At 37.2% G+C, this 27,480-nt stretch overlaps 1 protein-coding gene across 2 annotated transcripts; it reads left to right on the top strand.

Annotated features, from left to right (window-relative positions):
- The first annotated feature begins 1,024 nt into the window (after positions 1–1,024).
- prim2 (DNA primase subunit 2) lies at positions 1,025–27,480 on the top strand. 2 transcript variants are annotated; one of them, XM_067609901.1, is made up of 14 exons: positions 1,025–1,175; positions 2,201–2,350; positions 2,485–2,597; positions 3,501–3,595; positions 3,688–3,808; positions 4,854–4,949; positions 5,841–5,978; positions 10,380–10,447; positions 11,586–11,658; positions 12,013–12,198; positions 21,835–21,961; positions 22,224–22,306; positions 23,854–23,922; positions 26,723–27,480. In XM_067609901.1, the coding sequence occupies exons 2-14, from the start codon at positions 2,206–2,208 to the stop codon at positions 26,948–26,950; spliced, it is 1,542 nt and encodes a 513-aa protein (XP_067466002.1). In that variant the 5' UTR covers positions 1,025–1,175; positions 2,201–2,205; the 3' UTR covers positions 26,951–27,480. The 2 variants fall into 2 exon arrangements, with proteins under 2 accessions (XP_067466002.1, XP_067466003.1); XM_067609902.1 differs by lacking the exon at positions 1,025–1,175 and adding an exon at positions 1,262–1,279.

Below are 27,480 nucleotides of genomic sequence, written 5' to 3'. Positions count from 1 at the left end.
CTTCATTCATACATTATCAATAAAAATGTCCTTGAAGTATCAAAGTTATTCTAGAGAAAAATGGCCCATGTAAGTGATAATTATACGTTAGATCATTAGAATGTTAATTCTGATGCATCAATGTGTAAGATGCATTTTAATGTGGTATTTGGTTGGGGTGAAGCTGCTGTAATTTAAACTGTAAATGCACTGTGTATACGTATGTTTGAGCTATATCAATGCATTGTATTTTATAAGCTCGTTATGTTTTTTTATGTAAAATCTTAAAAAACGAGAATGAGAAGTATGTCTGATAAGTGGAGTAACAAATACAATATTCCCTTCTGAAATATAGTGGAGTAGAAGCAGCATAAAATGTAAATACTCAAGTAAAGTACTTCAATTGGACTGTAATACAGTACTTGAGTACACTCATCACAGAACAACTAGGATAATAGTTTTCCAATGTCTGTATTAACTTCTATCTATCTTCTCGAAAAGAAAATCAGCATCTCAATCTATAAGGCAAGGCAACCCATGCGTTCTGGGTGCGTTTGATATGTGTTACAGACAACCCTGTAAGTCCCTGTTGTATCCAGCCAGGTCGACGGTAAAAAAAAAAAAAAAAAAAAAAAAAAAAAGGATATTAAAAAGGCCATGGCTCATTTTCAAGCGGAACGTCTTCGGCTACACGTCTCAAATGGAAAAAAAAGTTAAGTCTCTTCTTGTCCCCGCAGAGGTCATGTAGATGTAGATACGGCGGATCGGGCGGAACAACAAATCGAACGCCCACACATTATGACAGCCAGCCGGTCGTGTCAAGATGATAACCCTAGATTTGGGAAAGATCTCGCGAGATTGATCATTTTCACCCAAACCATGCTCTTTCCTTAACCCTAACCAAGTTTTTTTCTGTGCCTAAACCTACCCAGACCTTAACCATTGTCACATCATAAAACATAATTATTTTTGTACAGTGACAAACAACGCACACAGTGAAGGAACGATGCGTGCAAATCTCGCGAGATCGTTTCGCAAATCTAGGGTTACCATCTAGACACGACCATGCGAGGCGGATATACAATCTGTTTCCCTTCCTGAGATAGCTGAAACGTCATCTTTTACCCGCGTTTGTTGAACGACCCACTTTGTTTGGCGGGCTTCAGCTGACAAGGAGCGACTCCATCGTCTAATAGGTAATGTAAATATGATAAATACGGTTTAGTTGTTATCTCGGTTACACATTTTAGCTCTTTCTATAACTTTCCGCCGAGCTTGTCGAGCGATGTGTGCTGCTAAAGTAACTGCTAACCAACATACAAAGCTTGCTATTCAATGTTTGTGTCATGTATTGTTGACTGACGTTATTGAGCTACGACGACACTGACGTTATACTTAGCAAAACCGTCTCAGTTCAACGCCGAATTAAGTCTCCGTCGGAGGTTTATTAGCTTGCTTTCTAGACGAAAAGAGCGAAACTGGTGCTGTGCTAAAATCTCTATGGGAATCATTTCCACCTTTTATCAAATGTAAAGACACAGGACAAGGAGAAAACTTAAAAAATTACTTCCCTCTCCATACTTCACACAGTTTGGAGTATAATGAAATGTTCTTAAAAGTATACAAATAATAACTTAAGAGTCCTATTTAGTGAATGCTGCTTTTTAGCCCCTGTTATGGCAAATTAACCCATTTTGACAAGATGAGAATCAATTCAGACTGCCTATTAATGGTTTGTGGGCTGTTTACACATTCTTAACAAGTTTAGTGAGACGACACTTGTTGCCTATGTTATGAGGGCCTCAAGTTATGCAGGCAGCTACCTACACATAATCTTAATGGCATAAATTAAGTAACACAAGGTAAAGAGGCAGTAATTGTTTCTGTGAAGAAGGTCACAGCACCCTCTGATATGTCATTGGGTGGCTACTTGTTGGCAGTGCCACCTTAACTCCATGAAAACATAACAAGGCACACAGTTCTTCTCCAATAGATCATGTTATATTACACAGATGTCCCTGCTGATGGCAAGGTTGTGGACACCACTTGTGGAATTAAGCATGGTATAGAGAGGAGTTTGGTGCCTTGGTTCATTTTGATGCAGCTGCATCGAAACAAATACTGGTCTGCACCTAACTGTGTGAGATTGTTAGCGCAGTGACTACTGCCCTGTTATCTGGAACTGGAAGTAGTGTTAATATACTTTTCGCTTCACCATCAGGCACCATGCAGTTTATCAGCAGGAGAAAGAAGTTCAATACCAACCCTCAGGCGGAGCTCTATGGACTTCCTCTACAGTTCTACGGGCAGCCTCCTCTTGAGAACATCTCTCTCAACGAATTTGAGACGTTTGCCGTGGAGAGACTGAAATGTAAGACCTTGGTCTCATGCCAATCTTATGATTTTGAAATAATTTAATTTGCATATTTTTATCTGCTGTTGTGAAATACACTGTGGTAAATCCTGACTTTTTATTTGCTATGTCATCTTTTAATGTCACTGCAGTGTTGAAGACCACTGAGAATTTGGGAGTGAGCTATGTGAAACAGTCAGACCAGTACACAAATAAAATGGAGAGTGAGTTAAGAAACCTCAACTTTCCTTACAGATCAGATGCGGTGAGTATGTTTTGCACGACATGCATCACAAGTTTTATGCTGCATTTCCAAACAGTGATTTCACACAGACGTATTTACCAGGTGTTGGCTTTCAGAAGATCATTAAGGGCTTGGGAAACATGTCGTCATATAATGCCACTTTGCGCTGGATGTATGGATTGATTTGCAGTTTTCTGACTTGTAGTTGGAGCTTGTACAGACAAAAAAGTCTTTTGTGTGAAGGTTCAACTGCATAAATGAGAGGTGTTTTAACAGGTGGCCACCAGTGCAGGCATGAAGAGAGGGCTAAAGGCATGTATTAGGTCCTGCTGACACAAAATTCCTAGTTAACATCTTTGTAAAAGGGTCGGTGCCTCCATTTTCTACATGTGTAACAGTAATTGTTTCTTAATATTTATAACTTGTAAACATAGCTGATGTAAAGCCTACAATTATATGCTCCTATCTCGTATAGAGAGGAAGTCACTGAACATCCTTTAAAAGTCTTGAATCCATCCAGAGATGTTAGTAGATTCTGGTGAATTCAGCATTAAAGAGAAAACATTAAGTTTAAGTTGATTTTAAGAAACACTTGAAATATGTTTTAATGTCTTACAGTTTGTCATTGTTACTGTTCTTCCTTGCCTGAATGCCAGCCTTTCCTTGGCATTTAAGTTTATCCCAGTATGGTACCTCCTCTTGCGATTGTTCGCTAGTCATTTTTCAAATAGCAGGTTAGAGTGCAGCCTGACATGATATTATATTCCGAGCCCTTGTCACACTGCTAGATAGAATATAAACACATTACACATGTTCAAGTTTGGTCCACAATTACCAAAAAGCCCTATGATAACAAAATCTGAGATGAAGCTGTTAGAAATGTAAACTAACGTCATTAAAAAATACTTATTTGAACTTGTTAAGGATGACAGAAAAGTTGTGCAAGGACCAACTGAATACGAGAAACGAAGAAAGGACCATATCTCTCACTTCATTCTCAGACTCGCCTACTGCCAAACGTAAGTGGAGTTTGTCATTTGTTGCGTTGTAATTAATGGGTGTGTTTCAAATGCAACTAAAAAAAATGTTTATTTCCCATGGAATGTCAAAGGGAGGATCTAAGGAGATGGTTTATACAACAGGAAGTTGATCTGTTTCGCCACCGCTTCAATGACCTGCAAGCACCACAAAAGCTTGAATTTCTGCACAGAAATAATCTGCAATATGATACGGTAAGGATGAAATTGTTTAGATGTTTTGCTACACTTTTAATTTTAATGTAGCATTTTTTGCCCCTTCAGTCATTTTCCAGTCAAAAAATGTATTAATTATACAACACAATATAACAATAATAATAATAACAATATACACAATTATAGTTTTTTCAGTGACAATAACTTTATATAATTTTTTACCAGTCATTTCTACCTGTTCACTACTGTCCACATTTGTGACTAATCTGAACAGTAGAATAAGGATTTTCATGTTTACTTGTAAACATGAACAGAGGGGACTGTGTTTAAACGTTAAAAATAGCAAATAGAGTCTAGATTCTATATCACACTCTTTAGTAATTAAAGAATAATTCCCAAGAAGACTTGCAGAGACAGAAATGTATTAGTGCATATTAGGAGAGAAAAGTGGAACAAGTTGATGAGGTTGTAATTGAAAAAGGCGCCTCTACTCTCTGCTTTTAATTATATTGTGCATTACATTTCCAACTCAAGTGCTCATTATGTATTGAGACAAGAAGCTGCACAAGCTGACATGCTCACTAGATGGTGCTGTTTGATCATAATAACAGGGCTTATGAATGTTTCTGGAAATAGGAGTTCCCCTCAAGAGTGATTATAGTTTTAAATGTTTAAAGATGTTTTTGCCCACAATATTAACGTTTTTTTTTTAAAAATAAAAGACTTTGTTGAACAAATGATATATCAGAGTTGACGTTCATTTTTATAGTTGGTACACTGTAGACTATGTAGATTAAACTGTATGTGTATTTGGTTTGTGTTTTACTTGTGTGTCCTTAGACCTACATAAGGAAACCACTGTTGCAGGTTTTCATTGAATGGAGATGAATACTTAAAGGAAAAATTGAGAAACTATTTAAGTAAATAAATAAGGTATCTAAATAATAACAGAGCATTCATTTGATATCTTTATCTTCCCCTGGACCAAAACCATCTATGTATTAACACAGTATTTGTATGTATCAACAGTTGTGCCTTTGCAGCTCTTGACTGAAATTCATCATCCTCATCAATAACTTTTCAGACTAGTGTCGAAGAGAAGACGGCTCTGAAGCGTGAACTTCTCAACTCCAGTAACACCGTCAGTGGAATCACTGTGGAGGGTCAGGACTTCTACAAAGTGAGTTACTCATCTCTCTCTCTCTCTCTCTCTCTCTCTCTATCACTTGCTGTTAAGCTCTTATGCCTCTATAAAATATTTTCTCATGTTAACCTTTCAAAGTGTGCCAGTCAACTCTCTTTTTGACAATAAAACATTGATTACAGTGAAGTAAACCACAGATTTGTCGGCTCAGTTCTATTTTTAATTCAGCTCCTCTACCTCCGGGCCAATATTTTGCCAGATAGAGACAGAGCATCTTATGATGTGAAATAAATTAGCAAATATTCATCCCTGAGGCTGTTTGAATCAACTTATTGGAGAATTCATGCTCTCAGAAACGTACAACTTCTACTCGCCGTCTTCTTGGCAATGCATTGACATAGTCGAGTGGTTAGTGAACTTGAGCATCTATTTTATCAGTTAGCTGTGGTGCATTTTATTATTTGACAGCAATATCCTTTTCTGGTGACCACAAGTTAATGTGGAATCTCTTTAAATCTGTGTGGATGGAGGGCTCGAAAAAATTATTGGCTGATTGATAGATCACCGTCATAACCTTTCACAGTTGAATGGATTTAGGTCTATAGTTTTCCCATTCACGAAAATGAAAAGGAATGGGGGAAAATGTCATGGCCTTCTACTTGGCTGTAAATTTACATTTTAGGAATGTTGCTGACAGTCTATTCATCAAGAGAATGCAAATCATCACATTTGCTATATTGAACATCACGAGAATAAATGTAAATCATTGGGTCACCTTAAAATTTTAAGCAGCCAAAACTACAAAGGGCAAAGGGTTGGCCTTAACATCCTGACACTCACCAGGCATGCAAGTGGAATATTAGCATACATCTTTTTAAATGCATTAATTATTCAAAACTTTCTTCCATTCTTGTTTTTATTTTAAAGGTTCCTTTTCAAGATGCCCTGGATCTAGTGCGAACAAGAAAAGTGTACCTCAAAGCAGGCTATGTGTACATCCCACACCAGGACATCGTCACGATTGTTCTCAATGATTTCCGTACAAGACTGTCTAAAGCACTTGCAGTAAGTGTTTGTTACTCTTCGCTGTTACAGAGAGGATGAACATGGAGGTTATGCACCTGAGATCCTGTATTTGAGAGGAACATGACAGCATTCAGGCGTACTTTGCTACAGTTCACGACACACTTAAACATATAGCACAAGTTTACCACTACATATATATAGTATGTGAATGTACAGGACTTTAAATCAATAATGGAAGCAACTTAAAGTATAATGCAATCCAATACAACAACAACAACTATGAGCAAAAAAATAATCACACTTTTCTGACTCAACATAGCTTCACATCGCATTTTATAGTACATGTTTCTGCTGTTGTGTCCACTCACTGTGCATGTGGCTTAAGTTAATATACTGCATGTAGCAAATTATTAAACTTCAGCTGTGGTTGTTCCCATCAGTGCCTTGAGCGATACTGGAGAAATGCAGGGTTCAAACGAGGGAAACAAGTATGCACATATGACATAAAATGTCTGCAGGGAAGACTAGGGACAGCTAGTATGAAAGTACTTATTATCCCTCAGGGCATAATATGTTTTTTTTAAAGCTGTGGTAAGGGGTCTGTGAAGGCGCAATATTGGAATACTTGTGCACCGCATTGAATGCCCCGAGGAACATGGAACATGATGTTTTGGGAAACCAGAGGCATCCTTTATAATACATGTGAGGAGACATCCAAGGTTCGGTTACACAATGGTTAAGGGTCCTTACTGGGGCACAGGCACAAACGTGTTTAACAACCATAGGAAAGATGCGCTGTATGGTTTAAGAATAGACTTCGTCTATTAGCACGGTGCAAGAAATCTCTAATAAAGGTGACTTATAGCTGGAGGTATAATTGTCTAGATTGAAAATGCAGGATTTTAATAAAGTTTGATCCTGTGTAATCTTCTGATTGCATGTGTTAATAGCTAGTATAACGTATTAATTCTGTACCTGAAGTAACTGTGTTTAGATTGCGCTTTACTTTGTGATGAGTGGTAACAATGGTGGCAAAGAGAAGGTTTGCTTTGGCAAAACGGTTGTATACTGTATACGCATTATTCTAGTATTCATAGATCTCTGAAGAAAGTCATGAAACTGCTTTTGAGTTTGTCTACTATGGTGGAGAAAATGTGGGATCAATATGAGAGATAAGTATCTACATAACTGTGTCCAACTTCTGATGAAAACATGCCTCATAATTCCTTACTGTTATAGCGTTCATTCACTTTCTTAAATATCACAATACAAATATATAAAACAACTTAACATTGTCAAATAAAAACATAATTTCCAAACAGTATTCCATACACAATACAATCCTGTCAACACATCAATAAAAATAACATTATTAACTTTACCCAACAACATGCCAGTACAGAGAGTTCAAGGTTTTGTTTTATTTTTTATTTGCCATAAAAACGTGGAAATTATAGCACACTTCTCATATTTTAATCAACCAACACTGATTACAAAAACATAGAGGACAAATACACATAAAATGAAACAAGGTAAAAAAAAAAAAAAAAAAGTATTATATAACTAAGATTAAATTTGGATTCTAATTAGTTTACGACATTAGACCCGATGGCCATTGACTTATCATTCCAGATCCTCAGTCGGCAACAGACGGTCTTTTTCAAAAGTGAACCTGTCTGCTATAAAGAAAGTATATCAGATTTAATTACTTATGTATTGGTCATGAATGTGTTTAATTCAGTGCCTAGGGATTTTTACTTAAGAGAGCACCAGTCTCGTAAATTACAGTTTTGAAAATGTTCTCAGGAACCACAGACTATGTGCAAGTATTTAACCTTCTTCACATTGGTTTTGAATAAATGCCCATAATCCTATATACATGTTTACATAAGTATTCCTATCAATTTCTTGTAATAGACCCTACAATGGGCCAATCAAGGGTCAGATACTGTAGCGTTAGCGTTGCAGCCGGCCTTGGTTCCATAACAACCAGAAACTCTATATGCTCCAGTATGGAATAGCTACCACCAACTATTACTTTTCCTCACTCTGGTATTTGTTGTCACAGACTTTCATCTATCCATGTACACATACCTTTGCACATATATGCCAAGTGTCCTCCTTTAAGTGTTTGTTTTTTCCAACTAAGAAGCACTTTGTCAAAGAAAACACCAGACACAATGCCTCACCAAAGCAGCTGTTTGAGTCTCTTTGGAGCTCAGTCCTCATGGCTTTGTGCATATAAATTGCATTGGCAGTTTGAACAAGGGTCTGTTTCTGTGTAGTGGTTGTGTTACATTGTCCTCCTCTTGTACTTAACGGAGTAGTCACTTTCAATCAAGTGCACTTCCACATAATGCCTGTGTTCATGACAAAGAGCGAGCTGTGCTTAGCCAGTGATCTGAAATGCATATTGGCAAATTGAAGGACTTATTTAAAACTTACTAGCATACTAGAATGTGTACGACTATCAGAATTATGCAATAGTGATTTCTGAGAGGAGATTTGATGTGCTTCACTAGTCTCAGAATGCACAAGAAGTAACTTGTGCCTGTCCTTTCTCAGAAATGGTAAACAATTTGTCCTGTGCAAGTTAAGAGAGAAGTTGGAAAACTGGTTTGTATGCGGCTGAGTACTAGCTTTCTAATCATGAATGTATGTTGTACCTATTGCAGAAAGTCATTGGCATAGTGGGCAACATGTACTTGGTTTGGTTTAAACTGAACATGTGTCCTCCATCATGGGACAGGCTTGCCATATTTTCCTGTTTGGGGGGAAAAACAAATAAAAAGAACAACTTGGTCCAGTTCAGTCATTCCCACCCATTTCCTGGTAATTATCCGGACCGCTAACTGTTGGAATGGAGTAATGCTCCAAAACAATTTTTCTTGTAACTGTGCCATTGTGGCTGTGTCTGTGTTACTATAATGTTTATTCTCCTCCGCTGGCTACAGCTAAGGGACATCGCAGAGAAAAGATGTATCATTAAAAAGGCATGAAATTGAAAGCTGCTTCTCCATATGACAGCCGTTATTGGTTGGATGTTCACTTGAACAGACAGAAATGTTGCATATTAAGCTTTTTGTGTTTGTGTAAAGCAAATGGTTTAGACTCTCTGTGTTGGTGATTTGAATTGTGTTTATGAAGCAATTAGTGGACAAGTATTATTAAATCTTTCTCTTAGGGAGGGATGTGCATACATCTGAAAGTTTAAGTATAAAATTCAATCCTGTAGCACTCTTGAGGGACATGCAAACCATGCTTTGGGTCTAGACAGTATTGAGAGAAATCACCTGACAAAAAAGGCCCATTATAATTTTGTAGAGCTCAAGGTGATGTCTTCAAATGTCTTGTTTTGTCTGATCAACAGTCCCAGATCCAAAGATATTCAGTTTACTATCATGTCTAACACAGAAAAGCATCAAATCCTTGAGAAGCTGCAACCAGCAAAGCTTTGACTAAAACTATTATTCAATCATCAAAATACAGTCGTTGCTGATTAATTTTCTGCTGATTGATTTAACCTTTCATGCTCTGGTTGTTTCATATGTTACAGATGTTTCAGGATGATGTAGGGCTGTGTGATATGACGGACCGACTATTTATTCATTGAATTAAATAAAATGTGCTATATTGGGATAGGTATTGTTATCAGGATATGAGATTTTGGTCATATCGCTCCACCCCAGGCTAACGTAATAATGTATGAATTCAATAAGTTGTAGTCCTGTTCTCACAAGTTGAAGCAAGATCAATAGACTTGCAGCTGAGGGAATTTCAAGGCAGAGGTCTCAACATGATCCCTTTTAAGATCCCTCACACACCAAGCTGACGGCTGGCTTTTGGGTACCACCAGCAGAAATTCAATAACATAATTTCAGATAGGAGAAACTAACTGAGATAATTATTAAGAAACAAATATATTAAATATATTTTACACAATAGAGAAAGTTTAGGAGATATGGGAGGAGTCTTAAGCAATCAGGGGTTACAGCTGTACTCACACCATAAGCATGAAAACATATCCTTGTGATGCATTTAATGGTAGTAAATGTTGTGAATACTCACAGCTTTAACAAGTGACCAATTAATTACCAACTGTGGAAAATTACACCATACATTAAGCTACTCATGATAAAGCTGATTCCCAATAGATATGACTGTGTATTTACCCATTTTGTCAAAGTTTCCATGTTTCTGATGAATTTGGATAACTTTTGAGTCTTTATTAACTGATTGTGTAAGCTTCCTCAAGTTTTATGTGCTTTAAAGTTACAGCTTCATACTACCTGCTTAAATTACAAAGCCATGGCCTCGTTTTTTAATTATTGTTCTGTGTAGCATTCAATCTTTGCACTGATCTTGCAGTGTGTTCGGCTGTTGTAAGCCTTTGACCTGCACTATTTACCATTACTCATGTGATGCCCATCTCCTCTGCAGTTGACGGCCCGCTCACTACCAGCAGTGCATTCTGATGAACGGCTCCAACCTCTCCTTAACCACCTCAGGTAAGCAGCAGGATTAATAACTTTAGCTGCCATTTTGCCAGGACGCTGTTGAAAAAGAGATTTTGCAGGATTGATCTTTGGCACTGAGAAGGGTCTGGGGCTTCTGGCTGGTCTGAGGTGACCTCAGTCTGTCCCTGCAGACAAGTCCAGATGTTTTGCACACACATATAGAGCCTAGCTAAGTTTGCAGCATCAACTTTTACTGTTGTTGAAGTTACTCAGTCCTGAAGTAATTAGGTCTATGCAAGTGTAGCCTGGTTGTAGACCTACGATTCACTTGAAACATTATTCATTTGAATTACTGATAAAATAGAGGTGAAATGAAACGGCAAGGCTTGTGCGTGGCATGTACATTATTTCTCAAACTGTATGGATAGGAAATATTAGTTGTTGAATTGTGGGGGTCTCGTTTCACCCCATTCCTCCCTTTGCAGTATTTAAAACGTATCCACCAACCAAAAAGCACCTAAAATATAGTTATTACGTCTTATCGAACAGTAGCACAGCCTCTAAACTGTGTATCAAAGGCTTCACCTCCTGTAGGTGCCCAAAAATTAAAACCTTCCACTCGTTCACCAATAAAACACTTTTGATGTGAATTAGCAGCAGACTTCATTGCAGCTTCAATAGCAAAGTAGAGCGGCTCAGAACACAGTGAGGGTGTTATCAGTTAGATAAAAGGAAGAACATTAATCTAAGGGTGGAAGAAGTCATGTTGCCTGATTGTTGATGGGGATTAGTGGGCAGGTTGTTGAGATTAGTGGGCAGGAAGCTAATCTCTCTGGTAGGGGGAACACAATGTGATGTAAAGCACTGCCACATGGGACTTGCCAAAGTCATCAGACTCAAAAATCTACTGATAGCAGCTCAGTGGCTTTAGGTTTGTTTGGCTACAGGGGATGTATTATATACACGTTTTTAAACTACAGTCAAATTTTCATTATTTTAGCTGTGTCTGATCTTTAATTTAATCATATTGTCTATCAATTTGACTTGATTACATTGATGAAACATGTCTCAGAAAACATGATCAGTTTTCATGGCAGCCTTCATTGCTCCTAATATGATTAATATTGCTAAAGAATTAATTCTTATTTATCATTTTTCTGATATTTTTTCCTATTTTCTTTCTTATTAGTCATGCCTATGTGGGACAAGATTACAGCATCCAGAAGAATGTTGGAAAAATCTCCTTGGAACAAATTGATTCAGTAAGTTTCATCGAATCTCCTCTTGAAATGTCAAATTCAAGGTGCTATTTTGCTTGTGATGGGTGGTTAAAGGGGAGTAATTAGATTTGTATAGCAATTCTGGTGGCCGAGAGCTAGGAATTAATATAAAAATATGTTAAATGCCAGATTAGGTTTTAATCAGTCAGTTCACATTATGATGGACACATGACCCTAAGGGGGAAAAAAGGGATAAAACACAAGAAGAGAAAGATAAAAGTATAAAAATAAGAAATTTACAGGCATAGAGACTGATAATGTATCACAACCAGTGTATGGGTTAAGCTAAAACATTCCATATCTGTATGTTAGTCATTAATTATTGTCTGCTTCCAGCTTTCAGGGAAGTCGTACCCACTGTGTATGAGGCAGCTCCACCAGGCCCTGAGAGAGAACCACCATCTCCGCCACGGTGGCCGTATGCAGTACGGCCTCTTCCTCAAAGGTATCGGCCTCTCTCTGGAGCAGGCGCTGCAGTTCTGGAGGTCGGAGTTCGTGAGGGGAAAAGTGGATGCAGACAAGGTAATGTTGGCAACATTAGTACTGTGGTATTTTTACTTTTTTGAGTTGCAAGAATTCATTCAAATTCATTTATATAATAAAATCTTTGTTTATATATGCACTTAACTGAATTCAACAATATATATAAACTGAAATGGCCACATTATACTGTAATTGCACTAAAAGCATTTAAAATGTATTAAAAAAAAACAGTGTTTTTAACAGTTGGAACACATTTCCTCTCCAGAGAGCTGCTCAGCACTCTAATGGGTAGTGCCGTTTTATTGGTGATGTAGCGACCCCATCAAAGCTGTATTGATTAAAAGAAAGTTCACTGCTATCATTATTTGCGTGCAGTGCTGTGATGAGGCTAATGGAGACTTAAGCGGTTGTGGGTCCATTTATTGTCTCTCAATAGAAGACACATTTCAGAGACACAGTAAAGACACAGAAATTTTTTTGCATGAGAACAACAACACTCTTCATCTGAATAAGTTACAGGAGACTCAACATGACGTCCTTTTTGATGTTTCTCTAAAGTAACCTAGGAAATATGGCAGCCATATTTTAATATAAAAGTTAAAGTTACTATAAACAAACCAGGATTCACCAACATCTATTTAACAGACCGACACTATTTGCGTTTCAGTAATTAAAGCTATAATATGTAACTATTCCGCATTAAAATGTCTAAAAACTAGACCTATGTTATATATTTTGTTGAGTTGTGTACTTGCATTATCCCAAATGTTTCCAACAATTTTCAAGCCCAGAGAAATCTGTAATTTTAATCAAGGTAACGGTCCGTTTCATTTGGTCACCTGTCAATGGCATCATACCCCTCTACCAAAGAGTATACGTGCACAAGATGCATGCGTCGGCATTGTGTTTGTCCACTACAATTGTGTCTACCACCTACATTGTGGCTGTTTGCCTTAATGGCGTCTAACAAAGATCATATGCCTCCAAGATAATTTGTCGGCGTTGTGGTTGTTCAACAGAAACTGTTGTAAATGGGCTTTTATTCAGTTTTAAGCCACATTTTAATGATAAACTTTAGATCTTGTTTGTTTTTAACTATATCTTTTGACCAGATGAAGGATTTTAGTCATCGGACGTCTGGATCTTAAGTTATCAGAGAAACAAGCTGAGCAAACGTTAGCAGCGGCTCAGCTAACAGCCCCCACTGGACATCCGGTACCACCCAAACATCGTCAGAGAAACGCTGATTTTTTTTTTTAAACATGAAATTGTTTTATTCAGTGTTTTTACCCGTTTAATCACTGGGTCTGTTTGTTCTGGAGATGAGGAGACCTCTGCGGATATTTTGGCTCCCGGTAAAAACATCCTGAACAATGAATACTGGAGTAATCCTAACCCGAAGAAGCTGGTTGTTAAACAATGAAGACAACAACTGCCATGATCCCTTCCATGATATTGTGCGTTTAACAGCTACAGCATGATGTTTTATTTACTCAATTAGATCGTTAAATAGCTGCAAATACATTGTTTCAAGAAAATAGGCAGAAAATATCTGCCTGTTAAATTGATAACTGCTTGGATTGCATTGATTTTACTTTAGCAGATACAACTATACACTAAAGGCTCTTTTAACATCCCATTGGCCTCTCCCTCTGGAAGTGAGATATGGCCAATTCAGACACAGACTTCTCTGTTATTTTAAATATGTTTTTTATGTATTATTGAGATACTAATACTCACATAAGAGATACTCATATAAGAGAGACTCCTTAGTTCATTAAACATGAAAATGAGATTACATTTCAAGTGAGTCTGGTGTCATGGTCTATTGTGGTAGAAGCTATAAATTGCATTAAAAAGTAAAATCCATCTACAATTTATGGATTGTGACTTCAACTAAAAATGGTTTGCATGTGCATTTTTCAGCCAAACTCTTTAATATTTCAGTGATCTTGCTCTCAATGGATCCCTGAATACAAATCAAAAACAACCCAATGAATTTTGTTTTAAAAATTTATAAGACAAGTACAATATGGATGGTCACATCTAGGGCTGTGATAATTCTCATTATCGATTTATCTACCGATTATTTTTTTTTGATTAATCGTTTTGTCTGTGAAATGTCAGAAAGTAGAGAAAAATGCCTGTTATAATTTCTTAATGGTCAAAATGACATTTTCACATCTTGTATTGCCAGACCAACAGTCTAAAATCTAAAGACATTCATTTTACTATCATTTATGACACAGAAAAGATTCAAATTTCCACCTTTTAAGAAATTTACACCACTAAATATTTGGAATTTTTGCTTAAAAAAAAAAGACTAAAACGATTAGTTGATTATTGAAGTATTTGTTGATTTAATTTCTGTTGATTGATAACCAATTGATTAATTAACTAACCATTACATCTCTAGTCACATCCCACATGGAGCAGTTTGGACTGAAAATAAAATTCAGTCAGATATGTAATGTATTGTCTTAAAAGCATCTAAAGTATAAAAAAGTACTATGTATTGTTTACTGAAGTTACAATCTCTCGAATTTTTTTTCACCCACTCCTACCCCACAGCAGGGGTATTCTTTAACCTGTATTCAAAATATCAAATAATATTTTACTTATTTTAAATGCCTAACTATCTGACCATGTTTGATGTATCATTTATTCACCTGAGCTACAGCCACCTGATTGATTTTTTTTTTTTTTTTTAAATCATACAACTGCACCTATAGATGGAGTTATAAAGATGCAACACTATTATTGTTATATGATTGTTTGCTGCCCAACCCCAGCGAAAAAGTACTGGACAGGTACTATAGATCAAACCAGCATAGTCTGATTTCACCATGACACATGAGAAAATTGTCTTATCAGCCAGCCTGGTGAGCTCTTTTGACATGTTTGTGATAATTTTGTAATTGAAAGCTTCAAAAATACTGTCCCTATGCCTCAGACCCATGCTGATAAACACCCATACACAGCTTAATCTCACACTCAAGTGCATTTCTGAGTGCTCATCAAAAGACGAGGTATTACCAGCGTGTAAGATGAGTGCCAGGAAATCATTTAATTGTGCTGAGTTGAATAGACACCCAGTGCAGCAATCTGGCACAGCAGTGCACGTGGAGGGGCCTTGATCCCCAAGCTGTGTTGTCTTTGAATAATGATTTGTAGTAGTTGATCACATGGCTGGCATCCCCACCATGTCACTCCAGGTTGCTTGTAACCTTTCCAGTCTCGTGAGACGTATTGCATCGGCCAGACATACAGACAATACATCCGAACATTTTATGGGAATATCTAGAACCTCGGTTTCTGTCCATTGCCATAGTTTTAGTAGTAATAAGGAGACAAATTAAAGACAATGCAGTATATTCTGGCCAGACTCTGATGCACAAAGATACGCAGAAAATCCTTTATGTTGTTATTTTGAAATTTAGATACTATGGTATTTGTGAGGTTGTTCCCATCTCTTTACAGGAGGCATAAGAACAGCTTTGTATAGAGAAATAGGGAAAATAAAAGTGTGTAAATGTGTACTTAAGAGACGAATGAAATTTCTGCAATACTGATGTGAAGGACAAAAAGGTTAAGATATTGAAAGCACTTGTGTACAACCTAAGCCATGCCCAAAATCCTCAGTGAACATGGTGTGAATAGGAACAAATTCAGGAGTTTGGTATCACCATTTTTTTAATATTAAGAATTTTAGCAAGTCTAATGTGTAAACTCAACAAAACACACACAAAATGGAAATTAAACTAGGTGATGGATATTGAAAAAAATGTATCTAAATGGTATCTAATTTAAATCTTTTTCCTTTCACAACTTTTAATTCAATTCAATTTACATAATAACATAACGTGTTTAATATTTAAAGACAACACATAGGGCTCGTAAAAATCAGCATCCTGCTGTTTTAGTTATTGTTAGTTTGCACCTGCGTTAATCTAATACTGGTGGTAGGAACAATACAGAGAACTAACAAGGTTGCATAACTCACCAGAGATTAACAGTGAACAGAAATATCACCAGTAGTTTGTTTAGCTCTGACATAGTTTTGCACTGCAGCACCAGAAGTCAGGACATCTATTTGTGAGTTGTGGTTTTCCCCACTTCCTAAAGATTTAATTCAGTATGAGTGCCTACACTTAAAAACATATTATTCTCAGTTGAGTTTAGAGCTGCGGTGATTAGTCAACTAATCAATTTGAGTCATTTTTTGAAGAAAATGTCCAAATTCTCTGCTTCTCCGCTTCTCAAATATGAATGAATGAATGAACGTTCTGGTTTATTTAGTCTTCTATGATGGTGAACTGAATATCTTTGGGTTGTGGTCTGTTGGCTGGCACAAAACAAGACGTTTGTGGATGTCACCTTTTGGAAACATAGGTCAAAATTTTCCTCCGTTTTCGGACATTTTATAGACCAAGCAACTAATCAATTAATCAAGAATATGATCAACAGATTAATCGATAATGAAAATAATTGTTAGTTGCAGCCCTAGTTGAGTTATCCAAAGATTTCCTATCATCTTTTTAAGGAATGCAACTAACAATTATTTTCATTATCGATTAATCTGACGGTTATTTTCTCTATTAATCGATTAGTTTAGTATATATAATGTCCAAAAATGGTGATCACCGTCTCCCAAAGCCCAAGGTGCAACCCAAAATGTCTGTTTTGTTTTGACCAACAGTCAAAGATATTCAGTTTACTGTCATAGAGGACTAAAGAAACCAGAAAATATTGACATTTGAGAAGCTTGAATCATAGAATTCGTACGCTTTTCTCTTAAAGAACAACTCCAAACAATTAATTGATTATCAAAATAGTTGCCAATTAATTTAATAGTTGGCAACTAATCGATTAATCAACCAATTGTTGCAGCTTTAACCTTTTTGTGTTGTTACAAAAACACAACAACTTATTCTACCGTCTCCCCTGTTCTAGTATATGTCACTGGCCCTCAGTATGAGCCTCATGGTAGCTATATATTATACTGCGTTCATGTTACAGCACTCTTTGGTGCCCCATTTCCGAGGTGGCTCAGTTCCCAAGTACAAGCTCCCATGGAAAGTGTGCTGGGCTACGCACAAAGTCCAGCTCTTGTTCCACAGCAGCGGCAGCACAATGGTGCTGACCACACCGCAGCTCTCACAGTGATGTATGTGTTGTGTCAGGGACTGCACTTTGTGGCAGGCTGCACAAAGCCTGCTCATTAGTATGCGACAGGCACAGAGAAAAAGATGGGAGCCAGCGATGCCGAAAGGGAGGCCTGGAGGAAGAGGCAATGTAATATTAGACTAGAGGGAGAGAGAAAATTGATGAAATCAAGTTGATCTATCCATTTTTCTTGCCACCGAAGTCAGCCTATTCATTGGGAAGAGTGTCTGTTTGTACCACATTTTGCTGCGTTGTATTGCCTTGGGGCAGGACTGCGTTTCAATTGCTTGTTTTACAGATGTTAACTTCAAGTTAATTAATTTCCACTAACTGACACCATTTCTCACATCTTAGGTATGGTTTTCTCTGAGGTCTTTTTCCAACTGTGGAAAAGATTCACTAGATGACATTTCATATTCACCGCAGTTAAAGTTTGGTTACAAATGTAGCTATACCATATTTTTAATACTTGTATTTTCAGTACACTGACATTTCAAAATTAGCCCCTAGACCTTTCTTTATGAGCCCTAGACAACATATATGAATGAAGCCAGAATCTTAGTTATGTTTTAGCTCTGCCTTTCTTTAGAAAAATACCTCTTGTAGAGATCCTAGAGGGACAATTATTTTGTCAGCGATTTCTCCCTCCCCCCCTTTTTCTTGTAAGTCTTGTACAAGTCAGCAACCTTCAATTAGATAGTAGGGCCATTCTTTCATTTAGGATGTAGGAGTTCATTATAGAGCCGCAACAATTAGTCGATAAACAGCAAATTCATAGTCAACTATGTTTGAAATCGAAGAGTAGTTTTAGTGATACCTTAAACAAAAATGCCAACAATTTGCTATTTCTAGCTTCTCGGACGATACAATTTGAGGCTTTTCTGTGTCATACATGATAGTAAACTGAATGTCTTTTGGACTGTTGATCAGACAAAACATAACATTTGAAAACATCACCAGGAGCTCGATGAAAGTTTAACAGGCATTTTTTACTATTTTCTGATATTTTATAGACAAATCGATTAATTGAGAAAATAATCTACAGATTATTCGATAACATAAATAATCGTCAGTTGCAGCCCTATTTTACGCTTACTAAAATAAAGTAATACATCCCATCTTTTATGGTTTGTAAAGTTTATCTTACCAAATAAGTGCTACTTTTACAACAGCTTGACACATATGATCCCTCAGCTTCAGAAACAGACTGATATCATTTTGTCCTGTGTGATATGACGATATATATCATGTGATGAGAGAAAAACGTCTATTGTGTCATATTATGCTCTATCGTTTATTTTGACCATCTTTTGTGTGGATTACATTGATAAATTACTCCTCTTGGCTTTTTATTCACAAAGCTTTTATTGCACTTACAGTAATGTAACGAGTGTCTTCAACTCTCCAACTCTATACTGTCAGTCTCTCCTCTGCTGCGCTGCACACACACGGAGGGCACGGCCGCGCCCACGCTGAGAAAGATCAGAGAAGCAGTGAGACGGTGACCATGAATGACAGCAAAATGCAGTAGAGACTGTGTTTATATATTTAGTTATGTACTAAATTTGTGTGCACCTGTTTAATTTCAGCCCAGTGTGAGAGTCTCTGCTGCATTTTGCTATCATTTATGTTCGCACTACCCTCTTCTGCTCTCTATGGTTCACCACGGGCGGGGCTGAGCCCTCCGTGCATGTGCTGCACACACAGGAGAGACTTTGAACCAGGTGAGGTACTCATGTTGACAACAACTACACTTGTTACGTTACTGTAAGTACAATAAAAGCCTTGGTAGTAAAAAAAAACAGGGTGAGTAATTTAATTTAATTTGCACAAATGATGGACAGACACCTTGGGGGCACGGACCAACTATTTATTCATTGAATTAAAATGTGCTGTATTGGGATATGAAATGACCTGTATCGGCATATGAGATTTTGGTCATATCGCCCAGCCCTAATATCATGAAATTCTAATCTTTTTTAAAAAGTCTTGAATTGCACTTTTACAGCACATGTTGAGTGTACAAGTCATCTTTCTGCTTTTGATTTATGAAAAAAAAAACAATGTGGGACAAAAACAGGTTTTCTTTTTTCCACCAAAATGGGGCCAGAGAATTTAAAAGCATATACTGTATGTTTTGTAATTGTGTAACAACAATTAAAATTTACAGAGCAAAAATGTGAATTAAATTATCAGAATGTTGTATTCATTTTTTGCAGTAACATTTGGCTGTTTTACAGAGTGTGACTGAAAAACGTCAGCAGCTAGGGGATTTGCAGCAAGTCTTCCAGCGTTTAGCCTTGTTTCTATGTTGTCGGGACTTTGCAGTTCTAGTTTGTCGCCATTGCCTTTTACTTTAAAACCTTCTTTGTGCATTGTGTACAAATGACCTTTTTAAATAGCGGTCAGTTTCTTCTCTCTGCAACATCAAACTTCCTAACTTTTGTGCACTTGTAGTGTTTTACAGTCCCTCACCTTTTTATTGTTTCAGAGTGTGAAAAGGCCTGTAGTGCAGATTAAAAAGGAAAGTATTTTAATGGTATTGCATATAAGAGGGATTGGAGCTACAGGCACATCAGTCACTGTGGACTGAGCTTAAGAAGCCATGCCAAGTTTACACACACACATACGTACTTAATCCCTTTGATTGTGTCCTATTTCTCTGTCTCCACTGCCGCAGGTTTTTGTGAATGTGTCCTAGAGTGTGGGGGGAAGTTACAGTGATGTAGCCTCATGAGCCAAAATGTGCACTAGAAGAGCTGTGGCTCTTTTTCTTTTAATGCATCTTTTGTACTTAGATTTTCTGAATTCCCTCAGTTTGGAGGTCAGCTGTATTAAGGAGGATCCAGGATTATCTAAAGTGTAGGTTGAAGTATAGAAACACAGTTGGCGATTAAAAGAAACACTCAAAATATGTTATTAAGCCCAAACTGCACTGTATGACAGAATCCGACTTGTTTTTAAGGCAGTCAAATGCAATCTTGTCTTGAGAAAACACCATGTCAAAAAAACTCTAATCTGTTTAAGGTTTAGCTTTGGGCTGTTTGTGGTTAATCTCAGGAAGAAAGAGCTAGTTTAAAATCTGTTGTTCATGTGAAGATGCTGCATATCTTTCTTTTAGAAAAAACTTCAGACCTCAGTCTTACCTGGAAGTAGTAAAAGTTTAATGTCATATCATTTCAAAGTCTTTGTATCACTTTTTTTGACCACAGGATCTTTTTTATGTCCTAATTATTTCACATAATACATATTAAACACACTTTAGTGCCAATGGAGTTCCAGAGTTCGTTTTAATAGAGTTGGGGGGGTTGGGGGGGGTCTTAAAACTGGAAACGGCTTCTTGAATCCTCAGAAGCTCTCCATAATTAATATTTCATTTATTGTACTTAAAGAAGATTTTATGGGTTTTTAAATTGCTACTGCAGCTTGTCACATTAGCAAGTTCAAGGGTTTTATTGCAACATTAATGTGTTATGATGGGTGCAGTCATGCCGAATGTATTCTGCCACTGTTGAAGCACACTGTGTATTTTATTGTTTGATTTTCAGAGGCAGGGAACGCGTAATTCATTTTTAAAGGTTGCACCAAAGTACTGTACATATAAAAGGAGTTCACTGTGGAGACTGTAGACTCAACCCCATCAAAGAGTGTGAAGGGGTTTCTGGTCAGAAGATGTGAAGTGGGTTTGCAGAAGTCTTACACTTATTGATACATTTCATTTGTGTCCTGGTTTTTAATGTTTTGCTTTTTTTTCCAGATATTAAATCAGGGATTCTCATTGTTTGATAGAATTCAAATCCCATTTTTGATTAATTGTTAAGTGTTACAATAGTGACAACAGTCCACAACCCAAAGATACTCAAATTACTATCACATAAGAGAAAAAACAGCAAACACTCACAAGTAAAAGGCTGTAACAAGGTATAGTTTAGCATTTTTACTGTAAAAAAAATAGTTGTTGGTTAAGTTAGTTGAGTGTATCATTGATTAATCTACCTCTATACAACCCCATATTAATACAGCTCTTATACACACCCATACACATTTAACAGTGACCCATGAATATTGAATTGCTACATTTTTATGTAGTGGACACACACCTTTATCGCACTGAATACCACTATATTGTATTGGGATTTCCCACATCTAGGTTTTGTCATTGCACATTTCATAAATAAATAAATATGTTTTCTTTATAAAGAACCAAAAAAAAACCATACTATTCCTCATGTTGTATCAAAGAACTCTTGAGGACAAAGGGCAAAAGCAATGAGAGGGAAAGCTGGCCATATTACGGTATCCATAATTCAGCTATCTGGAGTGTGGCGACACCTCTACAGCAGGTTCTCTCTAATAGCTCTATATTTCATTGAGGAAAACTCCCTGTCAAAACTGACATGATGTATGACAATGTCTCTTTTCACCCCAACCTTGTCCCTCTTACACTCTCATCCTAACTAATGCCTTCCTCTCCCTTCTTCTCCGTTCTCCCTCTCTTTCTCTCTGTAGTTTGACAAAGCATATGCCTACAGCATCCGCCACATGTTTGGCAAAGAAGGCAAGCGAACAGACTACACCCCCTACAGTTGCATGAAGGTGATTTTGTCAAACGCACCCAGCCAAGGCGACCATCATGGTGAGTTGACGGCTGTTTAAAGAAGCTATTATGCATGTGATAAGCCACTCAGCTGTCATTATCAGGTTTTTTTAGACTAAGTACTTTGCTCTGAAACAGTAACGTGACTGTGGACGTTTTCATTACCAAATTCCCTGCATATATATTTTTCACATGGTTAATATATTAATGAGTCTTTATATCAGTGCAGCAAATCATACTTATTTTAATGTAGATATTGAATGTATTTTTATTACACTTAATATTCATTTCATGTTTGCAGGATGTCCGTTCCGTCACAGTGACCCAGAGCTGATGAAGCAGAAGCTTCAGTTCTACAAGGTGTCTCCCAGTGGAATCAGTCAGGTGGGTGCCGTCCACAATGGTCTCATAATCCTCAAGCCACCAGTGCCTGCTAACTGGCAACATTTCCTCCATTATATGTCTCCCCTGATCTCATGAAATTCGGCAAATTTAAAAAAAAAAAAAAAAAAAAAAAAGAATTCAGAAACAGTCTTAGTCATCACACCCTCAGAAATATGTCATATACAGTATCTCTGTAAGCGCAAAATACGTAAGCACTGGAGAACAGAGGGCACACACCAACCTATGACTGACGTCTTCTTACAATATACATGCAACAGAATGCTGACAATGGTTTTGTCATACAAAATACAGCCTAAAATGACAAAGAGTCTGCTGCCATGCTAGCAGCTCTGTGAAGCTGCACTTATTCACCATGGTGCTTTGAGCTTAATAATCACATGCATACAAAGTAACATGCTCATAATAAGGGGAAGATGTTATTTGATGATATTTCACTGAATAAGTGAGAACGTATGAAGATAGATGAAAAGTCAGGAGATCAACAAAGTCATTAGTTTTCATTCTCTGGATGAACTGAATTTCATGGCAGTACATCAAATAATACAGAAAAAAATTGCCAAAAAACATGTCAACCTTATGGTGGTGCTTCACACAATAGTTATTTTTTCTAAAGGATCTGAATTGTAAAGATACACTACAGTAGTAAAGTCAGTTATTGTATGATCAGGGACTTACAGATGTTTCTCTAATCCCCTTGGAAACTTCTAGAGTAAAGCTCACTGATAGGAAGTTGAAGTACTAATGTCACATCAGTGTGATTTTTGCACTTTCATATGAGCAAAAAATGGAAATAAAACTAACAGCAGCTAGTACCAGTCTTTTTGTTTTCCTTATGTTTCACTGAACAAAATAAAACTGTAATAAAAACAGCAATCTCTGGCTGAAACCAAGCACCGCTCCTTACTGATCTAATGCCAACACCAGTGTTGAGCATGCTGGTGGCAGTATCACGCTGGAGGCGGCCTCCAGGAACATAAGGAATAATGAAGGAGCCAAATTCACATTCCTCAGAAGAGTCTCTCTTAGTGAATGGTGAAGACCTTGGATTTATTTTTCAGTAGGTCAGTTACCCGGAGTACGCCATCACGCTAACACTACAGCAGTTTTAGTATAAGAACGTCAGAGTCCTCATGTGACCTGACCAAAGCTCGAACTTTGAAATATCTGCTCCCTTTTTCAACTTTAGAAAACCAGAAAGGGTTTTTTTTCTTTCTACAAAGAGATGACTACAGGCATGAGTATTTAAATTAGCCCAAATAATCATGTGATCTGTTTTCATTATGTTTGCAAAGATTTTTTGAAGGATGTGTTCACTGTTGCTGTTATGATTTATGAGGGATTTTTGTGTAGGTTGTTGATTTTGAATGGAGGGTTGCAACACCACAAAATGTTGACAGTATCTTCTGTAAATGTACTGTGTCAGTATCTACTGAACAGTTTGAAAAAAAAAGGGAAATTTGTCATGTAAAGTATGATAACTTATCTTTCTATCCTATAATTATGGAATTTCTTCCTTTTTCTTGTAGATCCTGGAGCTGGTTAAAGGGATGCACTATCAGCTGGCGTGCCAGAAGTACTTTGAGCTGACACACAATGTAAGTGCAGATTTCATTTCAGCCTGGAGGTAACTGGGGCCACCTGTGTCAGAGGAAGGGGTTTGTCCTCACATCTCACGCATAAAGGCTCAGGAGAGACCCAGAACTGTCATCACATCCATCCATTAGTTGGCTGTCAGAGCCACTTTTTATTTTTACAGGGTTATTGTCGCATTTGGATCTTTTTTTGGCCCCTGTTGATACTTATTTAATTTAATCTGTTTCAGTGTGGATGCTTGAGTCATCATCCCTTTCAGTCACACTCAAGGTCCTCGTTTTAAAGAAAAGCAGTGGAAAAAAAACATCTTAAACTCTCAACATATTTTGACTAGGAATGCATGTTGCTCAGCTGGGTTTGGCACACACATGCATGCACACTAATCAGTTAAACACATGCTGTGGTCTTTATTTTACTTCGCTTCATCACATTCACACGTCTTGGTGTATAGGTGGCTGTTAACTGTTCAATCTCAAGAGTAAAGCATCTGTGGAATCAATTTAGGAAGAATTCATAATATTTTAGCTTTAGTAAAGTAGAAATATTGCTAGAGATGGAGTTCATATCCTTGATATTTCAAAGACAGGGACTGAATACAAAGAATTCTTACAACATGAAGAATACTTCACTTGTCACAGTGTTTGGCCTTTCGCATCAGTTGTTCATTCTACCCCACAATATTAACCTCTTCCACTCCTCAAGGACGCCGGTGTCTGCGGGTGACATTACTGTATTTCAGAGGCTGTAGCAGGCTCAGTTTTAATGCTACATTGAAGATACTGCTATCATACGAAACTAGATGACCTACCAATGGTACCAACCATGTCATGCTAGCTTGTCGGTAAGGGAGCTAAGTAACGCTCCAGAGTGAAGCTAAATTTTGGCAAGGGAGAAACTGGCATGGCCATTTTCAAAGGGGTCCCTTGACCTCTCACCTCTAGATATCTGAATGAAAATGGGTTCTTTGGGTACCCACGAGTCACCCCTTCACAGACATGCCGGACTTTATGCTAATCCCATGCTGTTTTGGGCAAAAACCTTGCAGTTTTTTGCATGCAGTATAAATGTATTATTTTCTAAAGAAGGTGTATTTGAATATTTCTGCATACTGGGGTCCCTAAACAGTCTTGAAATTGCATAAATTTGGTATGAATGAAAAGCTCAGACTCTTGTGGATTCAATGAGCCCAATTGTATTCGTGTGTGATAATGTTAGTCCCCATAGTAGCCATTTCATTGTAATGAGACCATTTTTTCAAACTTGACCTCACTCTATAAAATGACCTATTGTGACCTCTAGGATAATCACAGCCTCATGAAACTTTACAACCACAAACTAGAGATGTAGAGCATTCAGAGGATGTATGGCTTCCCTAGGTGTATTGACTGTAAGTGGGTGTCTGAGCAATTTTCAGAACAGAAGTGCTTGTAATCCAATTGCCGAAAAATGCAATTCTTACAGAAATCTCCAAATGTCAAAAGTTTTTGATACCAAATCACAGCATGAATTTTTCTATGGTGTTCCTCAAGGTCTTGGTGTCTTAATGCGGTATTTTGGAGGGATTTTTGACCATTTTTATCAATTCTTGAGTGGTCAAAAATAGTTATATTTTGCACCAAATCTGTGGAACAAATGGTATCAAGCCAAAAATTGCTGCAACAACTTATGAGACGTAATTGAGTAAGGGGACGGACATCATATACTCATAATGTTCCAAGCCCTTACACACACACACAAAATGGGCCTTTGATAGGGGGGAAGGAGTGGAAAAGGTTAAAGCAATATAACAAAAACACATAATACCATCATGTTACTCTGATTGCTTTGAAAATCTACAAAGTGTATGTGCTGTCACAACTGAGTTTAACGGTTCAATACGTTTTGATAAGACTGTGATCCATGTCACTAGTTGAACATCTGCTTTGAGCTAGTCTATAGAGGACATGCTGTAGTAACGCTAGGCTTCTTGACTCACAAGTTAATGAGTTTAATGAAAAATAATCCCACTCATGTATTTTGCTTACAGTCATTATTTGAACATTTATTTAGTTCATGCAAACAATTGAAGAAGAAGAAAAAAAACAAAGATGTTTTGTTCTGCAGTCTTGTGTAAAATTAATTGACTTGCTTTGCAGGACAATTCATAATAAGCATTAAATTCACATTGTTGAAATAGTAATCGGGAAGTGACCAGAGCTTATCAACAACCCTTCCACTCCCTGGCTGATATCTTATATCAGATATTTTCTTTTTAATGAAGCAGTAAAATCCCCTTTTTAAAGTATATATTGCTTAAAAACATATACAGGTGTAATAGAAAAGTGAGTTGTCTTCTTACTTAGCTTAATTTGGTATTTGGAAGTCAATGATGCTGTTGTGTATAAATCTGTTATAGTAATATTAGAGGCTGTGAAAGCATATATCACAATTACATAATTATTGTTTAAAAAAAACATGGAAAAGGTCACTCGAACTTCACCTGTTAATTGATTCTTACTGTAAGTTTTTACTCATCATGAGTGATTTTGACATTTTATTTTCCTGAAAGGGCATTTCATCTTTCCACTGTCTTCTGACGGGATAGTTTGCTGGTGATATAGCTCACTAATGTGGCCATGAGAGCCTGCTGTCATCATTATTGTTAATAAATTGTTAAATAAGCATTCCACATCAACCCCAACAAAGGAGTTGTTACAAGATCATCTTGTAAACGGAGAAAACTTTGAATCAGTGTAACCAATATGCCGTCTATATTTTCTCTTGACCTTCCTTTCCCTGTCTTTTCCTGTTTTGTGATACCAGATTGAGGACTCCAATTTCTCGCTCAGTCACCCCAACCAGTACTTTGTAGAGAGCCAGAGAATTTTGGGCGGAGGCAAGGACATAAAGCGAGAGACGGACACTCCGAAGAGGCCGCAGGAAAACTCTGTTGCCAAAGGATCCACCGCAGCTCGCGAGACATCAGCAAACGCCTCCCAGGATTTGCCTGAGATGCAAGAGGATCTAGACTCTTTCTTTCAAGATGCCTAATTTTTTTTATTTTTTTTTTTAAATACTTTTGTACATGTAGAAATAAATGTATGTTTGTTTTTTCTATGGGGGGCTGAAGCTGGGGAATCGTCCATATTCTGAGTTTTTAAAGCTATCTGGCATGACTGATAACTATTAAAGTTGCCTATCAGTAATCTCGTAATGATTTGTTAGTCTGTTCTCAATATAGACTGAGTTAACCTTGATGGAACATTATTCTAACCTCAACATCAGACCAAAGCTGAGTTTTCTACCTTATAAAATTCTTTGTTAATATGTGACACTGCATGATTCATTTTGCTGTTTAACCCAGGTGTTAAAAGTTCCCTGTCTTTGTTTTCACTCCGATCTGAACTCACACAGCTTATACCCAGTCTCAGAGCACAGTGTTTTGGCAAGGATGTGGTTTTGGGCTGATGACTAGAACATTTCCCAGCTGTCTCAGAAACAATGTCATTGTATTAGCTGGCAGGAGTGTGGATAAATGGTGGCAGGAGGGTGGATGAAAATAAACAATTTTCACAGTTGTA

This window comes from Thunnus thynnus, chromosome 14 (assembly GCF_963924715.1).
Source record: "Thunnus thynnus chromosome 14, fThuThy2.1, whole genome shotgun sequence".
Lineage (NCBI taxonomy): Eukaryota > Metazoa > Chordata > Actinopteri > Scombriformes > Scombridae > Thunnus > Thunnus thynnus.
Note: the sequence above shows the minus strand (reverse complement) of the source record. Positions and strands in the feature narration are given on the sequence as shown.

Bases quoted from the DNA above. Each gene is read 5' to 3' on its own strand.
- prim2 (XM_067609901.1), top strand. From the start codon at position 2,206: ATGCAGTTTATCAGCAGGAGAAAGAAGTTCAATACCAACCCTCAGGCG. The intron at 4,950-5,840 runs GTGAGTTACTCA...TTTATTTTAAAG, and splicing joins AGGGTCAGGACTTCTACAAA to GTTCCTTTTCAAGATGCCCT. The intron at 23,923-26,722 runs GTAAGTGCAGAT...TTGTGATACCAG, and splicing joins ACTTTGAGCTGACACACAAT to ATTGAGGACTCCAATTTCTC.